This window comes from Lactuca sativa, chromosome 1, assembly GCF_002870075.4.
Source record: "Lactuca sativa cultivar Salinas chromosome 1, Lsat_Salinas_v11, whole genome shotgun sequence".
NCBI classification, from domain to species: Eukaryota; Viridiplantae; Streptophyta; class Magnoliopsida; order Asterales; family Asteraceae; genus Lactuca; species Lactuca sativa.
In genome coordinates this window covers 81,942,238-81,948,693 of record NC_056623.2, presented here as the reverse complement: position 1 = coordinate 81,948,693, position 6,456 = coordinate 81,942,238, and the positions used below count along the sequence as shown (strand labels likewise).

Sequence of the window (6,456 nt, the reverse complement as noted above, 5' to 3'; positions counted from 1 at the left end):
TTTTTAAAAGTAGCCTTCTACCAAGACTCAATTGTTTTGAAAGCAGTCTTCTACTAAGACCCTACTGTTTTGAAAGCAGTCTTCTACTAAGACTCTACTGTTATGAAAGCAGTCTTCTACCAAGAATCTATTGTTTGTCAACCGTAAAGTACATTCTCCCTAGTTTATAACCTATCTTGAATAGAGAATAGATTAACCTTCAAGTGTTACCGACACTTTATGAAAGTAATGGGAGAAATGAGTACCCTGATGTCGTTTATAATGACATACGGAGGTACTATCAACCTAAAAACATATTTGTTTTATTACGGTCATAATGTGAAAGATGGAACCCCTACTAACTGCTCTCATGTATGGAGATTGAGGGAACCAAACGCGACCCGAGCAAATCCATGCAAGCCCTGTAATTCACATTAAAGTTAGATCCTGTCTGCGTGTTGTCATGCTATAGCAAATTAACTTGTTAGTTATGTTCTGTTATGTTATATTCTGTTCTATTCTGTTCTGTTATGTTCTGTTCTGACTCTTTGTGTGCTTCATTGCACTAGAAGTAATGAATAGTATTCTCCTAAACTATACCTATAATAGTTTACTAATGCTCTAACTGGACTGTTACTGAAAAGACTCATTTATCTACAAAGTTATGCTTATACTTTAAAATGGAGTTTTGTATAACTATAAAGTAACATAACCTTTAGAAGAGTTTTGAAATGTTTTAACAACTTATAAATAACATAAGTAACATTTTGAAAGATGTTTATAATAAACATTTACACAATTATCATTGTGTTCAACTTGTATTCCCCCCTTAAACAATTAAAATAGTTAAAAGATTCATTATGGGGTATGAACTCACCTGATGTGGGTGATTCAAAGGGTATGCGCGTACGGATGAGAAGTTCCACGAATGAAGTTCCGAGACACAATAAGTCCTAAATGATATTTAAGGACACATAATGACGTGAATATAGTGTTTATAAACAACTATATGAAAGATAACACCTTCCGGGACTAGGAAACACCTTGGCCAAGTGTTGGAATCACATGTGATTCAACATAGGAAGGTATAAGGCACACATATGAGTTTACTACCATGCGTTCACGGCCCAAGGGAGTTTACGGACGTAAACTCATGGCTACACATGTGGGAATGCAAGTTTGAAAGCTAGGGAATGTTTTAGGGACATTAGCTTTAACCTAGGATGAGAAAGACCACCTTCTTTGGAGTTTTTGAGGTGATCACGGCCCAAATGAGTTTACTACCGTAAAATCATGGCCAATTATACTTATGAGGGTCCTAAAGGTTATAAGGAAGCATTCTAAATTCATGCCTAAGCCTTAGGAAGTGTTTGTGGTATCAAAACACTCTTATCTTGGGTTTTCGGCCCTTGGACCAATTTGGCTTGAGCTTGCGGCCGTAATCACCTATGGGTGATGATATTTTGGTTGTTTTGGGTCCTAGACACATCATGGTAAAGTGCTATGCTTGTCTCTTGGCTTATGGAAGGCATTTAGGGCATTTTGGCACCCTAAAATGGAGTTCACGACCCAAGAACTTCCTTGGCCGTGAACTCACTACTAGCCTTGTTTCTTAATGTTTTGGGGGTCTAAAACAAGTAATGGTAGTCTCTAGGTTTAGTCCCAAGGCTTGGAGGGACATTGGGCACACTTTGGCCCTTATAAAGGAGTTTACTCTCCAAGATGTTCTTGGGCGGTAAACTCCCAAATCTTGTTGTTTTGACTTGATTTTCATGTTATTAAGGCATATAACACACTTATACACACTCTAGGTTGAAGTACTCACAGTTGGGGGTGATCGGGTGAAGATCCTTGAGAGAGAAAATCGACTTTTCTCTAGCTAGAAATGTAACAAATGAATCCAAAATGGCTAAATTTTCTTTATATAACCTTGAGGGTTTTTGGTCCGAATACCATTTTTGGACTGTAATATTCCAAACTCTTGAAGGTTTGGGCACTTATTGCAACATATTAAACCCTAGTGTATCCTCTCTCCTGATATCCTCTGGAGCACTAACCTTAAAACACTCAAACTTATCCCAAAAGTTTGATAGTTAGTTGATACAGATTTGACTGCAATTGTAATGGATGGTTTTACCGAATGGAAATTTTTGGGTTGTCACAAAGCCATCATAGATGCCTACTGTTGTGGTGCAACTGGTGCACTCTAGGTCTACAATGTTACTATTTTGGCGGAGGTCGGGAAGTTATTTGCTAAGAATGAATCGTTATCAGTTATTGAGACATTTGCTTTTAGAGATACGAATATGGAGAAAGTGTTTATTGAAGTTGTTGAGTGAATGTATCATAATCAAGTTTGTAGGGCAAAGGCCATTATTTTTGACCCATGAATGTGGCTTTGAGTTATAGGAGAGGTGTGAAGAAGATTGGGGGAGGTTTTTTCTTAACTGATGTGTGTGTGAGAGAGAGAGAGAGAGAGAGAGAGAGAGATGTCGGCCACATTATTATTAATAAAACTTTAAATCATATAAAAAAACAAAAAAAAAAACATATTATGAGAGTAATTTACTAATTTAGACTTTTCAGTTTTTCGAGAGACCAAAATCACAATGAAAGTAGCTCACCACCAATCATAAAGTTTAGTGGTTTAGAAGTTTTTCCTAAACAAATACATATCACATAGACCATTTTTTTCAGTTTTGTCATATTTTTTATAACATTAGCCAACTTTATTTGTTTTATAATTTTGATCAAAAAAAACATTTTTGCAACTTTGTTTTTATATATTTTTTTAAACTCTGTTTTTTTAGAAAAATGTATTTTTATATATTGTTTACAGCTTTGTTCTAATGAAATTTTTTTACAAAACTAGTTATTTTCCAAAATTACTTTCTAAAATTTCTCTAACATGTTCCTTTTTTTATGTTTTTTTAATATATTCCCGTAATTACAAAGTAGTTCTCCTTTACAAATTCATTTTCCTTTTTTTTTAACATATCCGCTTTGTACATAAAAAGATTTCCACAACATCGGTATTATTATCTTTAGTGTTTATACAGTTTTAAACTATCACAAATATAACCTTCTTTTTACAAACAGAGAACCTTCGTTCTCTAAATTGGTAGATGCAAAAACTTCACTTAGCAAACGTAAAACTATATGTTGATTTGGAGACCGAAGTTCTTTTGTTTGCTAGCTCGTGGTTTAACATCTTTAATATTTAGTATACTCCAATGTCTAAAAAGTTTACAATGTTATAATTGTTGAAAAAATGAGTCCGAAAAAAAATCTAATAAGATTACTATGGATAGAATTATCTCTTCATTTGAAAATGTTTGTAACATAAATATCATGAAACTAAAAATAGATTTTCAACTTATACTATATTTTCTCAAAAAATGACTGAGGAGGATAACAAACTATCGTTTTTGTGGTCACTTTTTTTTACACAATTTATCATTGAACTTGTTTTTGGTGTTCAAAAAATACCATTATTACCAGGTATTAAAGGTTTTATAAGTTTCCCGGCTCTGACGAAATTTAGATGAAGAACTAGGTTTTATTTCGAAGGCTCAAACATGTTTGGGTGTTCTACATCTTCATTTGCCCAAACGATTTCAGGAACAATTTTTCAGATCTAAAACGATTTCAGTATTCATCTTCATCTTGTTGATTGTTTTTGAAAACGATTTTAATGTTCGTGTTCTTGATTTCAGTTCAATTTTTGCATTCGTGTTCAAGAACATACACATACACTACAATCGGCTTCATAAATCAAAGTAAATCTAACATCTTGTTCATGTTTTTCAGGATCGAACCCAGAAATCAGAGTTCCATAAACAAAAACCCTTTAACCTATACAAAGATCGATCATGTCTTTTTGTTCTTGAAAACCCTTAAAATCGAAGGGTTTGAGTTTTTTTTATGTTCTTGAGTCTTGAAAACACATTTGAAATTCTCTTTCGAGTAGAAATTTCAAGTACAAATGAACAACCAAAAACTTTAAGTGTTTTGTAAACTGGTTTGAGTTCTTTTTATCTTCAACCTTTGGGTTTGGATCCAAAGTTTTGTGTTCATGTATGTTGGCCTAAAAATACATTCACCGAAAAAATACGATCGCCAGATATTCATATTTTTGCCTTAAAATTCATATATTGGCCTAAAAATTCAGCGTGACGAGCTCAACCTATAATAACCGGTCATAATGATATTTTTTGAACACCTAAAACAAGTTCAATGATAAATAGTATACAAAAAAAAATGACCAAATGTGAACAAATATGATAGTTCCTTATCTTGTTTAGTCATTTTCCCTTCTAAAACCAACTAAAGATGCCAAACTAGCTTAGACCACAACAAAATACAACAAATAGAATTTATGAACAAAAAGAATTGTCGAATGTTTGGGGTTTTTTTAGAAAATTAAAACCAGCAACCCTGCTAGAAAACCTAAAACAAAAAATAGGAAAAAGAAAAGTAAGTTTTTTTTTTGAAAAATGGATTGTTTTAAAAAAAATCTTAAAACCTAAGGTATAACTAACCCATGCTTTACTTTAGCAAAGAAAATTGAGTAGTTAATGCTTCAAAATCTGTTGTATTTTGTTGGCGCTGGTTAGATATTTCACTTTTGTGGGTTTTGAAGATGAAGCAAAGATACAGATCACAGACAACATCATCAACAATCACCAAATGCTAATAATTGAATAATGTTCAAGATATTGATCAAAACATAACCCTAAAATGCATGAGCAAGGAGATAGTAGACTGTAGCAAGTAAAAACACAGATTTCCAAGAATGTGCATTCCTCAGTAGATATTCAAAGACGAATTATAACCATTCAATGAAAAGGGATTAAACAATGACAAGTGATATTATTTTTCCATGACATGGTGCAAAAGGTTGTTCGTACATTAACAGAATCATGTTCAGAGCAAGTAGAATATGCAGGAATATATCACTCACCAAGAAGATCAGAAATGTGATTCGAAATCAAAATTGAACATTTTGCCAAAAAGTCTCCATATTCACTAATGAAAATGGTGATAAGATAGAAGTAAAGCTCGATAAAAATTCTCAAAATATCAAAACAGACAATAACAGAAGAACTAACATACTTTTTCAATTGAATACGAAAAGAACCTCGATCAATCCTGAGGAATCTCAACATCACCATCAGCTATTTCCTGCTGCAAATCCTTCGGATCTTTTCCGTCAACCGTGCATCCAACAGAAACACAAGTTCCGAGAATCTCCTTCACAGTTCCTTGCAACTCCTTAGCCATTGACCTCGGACGCATAACCTTCGCGATTTCAATCACGTCATCGAGAGAAATGTTGCCGCTGTGCTTGATGTTCTTCACCTTCTTACGATCACGCTCTGGCTCCTTGAGAGCTTTAATCACGAGAGCAGCGGCGGATGGGACGACGGAGACCTTAGCCTGACGATTCTGAACGGTAAGCTTGACTGTAACTCTGAGACCCTTCCAGTCCTTGGCGGTTTCCTTTGCAATGTCTTCTCCGATCTTCTTTGGAGAGAGACCGAGTGGTCCGATCTTAGGAGCGAGTGAACTCGCTGCTCCGACCTCACCTCCGGTGACGCGGACATAGACGTCGACGACTTGTGACGGATCGAACTTCGGCGGCATCTTTGAAGAAACGAGAGAGACGGCGGCGGCGTCTAAGGGTTCGGCGAGGGAGTCTCTGTGTTGTGAATCAGTGCGGCATGAAAAGGAAAATTAAAAGGGGCATATGCTAGGGTTTTGCATGCGACGGAAATGTCTTTTTTACCCTGTTTGTTTTTTGGGCCTAAACCCGAAATACGATATAAAACATTTGGGCTTTAGCTTGTAGTTGGGTTCGCATGGCCCATTTTATAAAGAAACTAATCAATTATTTTTTTTCGAGTTTTTTTTTTAGAAAAGAAGAGAGAGAAAAAGAAAGGAAACAAGAGTTTTATAAATATCATAATAGCAATTATGTCAATTATGTCTTTTACTTTTACCTTAGTTTAGCAATTATCAATCATTTGCACAGTAAAAATGATGTTATAAAATTATCACATTTTTAAAACTTTGCCAAAAAAATGTTTAATAATTCATGAAGCATAATTTTTTATTTAAATATAAGATGGAAGCTTATATATGAGGATGTAAAGTTGACATGTATTAACATTTTTAATTCGCCTTCTAAACAATCTTGAAAGGGGGATCAAGGAAAACACATACTGCCATTAAAATATAATAAAATAAAAATATGGAAAGCACATATTTTGCCATTAAAACTTTATAGCTTATTTAATTAACCTTTGTAACTAATCAAAACTTACATAAGTTACTCTTGACTTTTCGTTTGTCGTTCTTTTATTTAACCATAAACATCGCTAAGTTGTCAATATGCTCTACATAATTCTTCGTTACTTAAGAATAACTCGACCCCAAGTTCATAGGATAGACAGCTTTCTCTTGCGCATGGTACTT

At 34.2% G+C, this 6,456-nt stretch overlaps 1 protein-coding gene across 1 annotated transcript; it reads right to left on the bottom strand.

The window, feature by feature from the left end:
* Positions 1 to 4,959: 4,959 nt before the first annotated feature.
* On the bottom strand, positions 4,960 to 5,715 carry LOC111886039 (60S ribosomal protein L12). Its single transcript, XM_023882281.3, has one exon. It carries the CDS (start codon positions 5,623 to 5,625, stop codon positions 5,125 to 5,127), a length of 501 nt encoding a protein of 166 aa, XP_023738049.1. The 5' UTR covers positions 5,626 to 5,715; the 3' UTR covers positions 4,960 to 5,124.
* Between the last annotated feature and the right edge of the window lie 741 nt (positions 5,716 to 6,456).

What these genes read in the sequence shown, in the direction of transcription:
- LOC111886039 (XM_023882281.3), bottom strand. Translation starts at nt 5,625, where the DNA reads ATGCCGCCGAAGTTCGATCCGTCACAAGTCGTCGACGTCTATGTCCGC.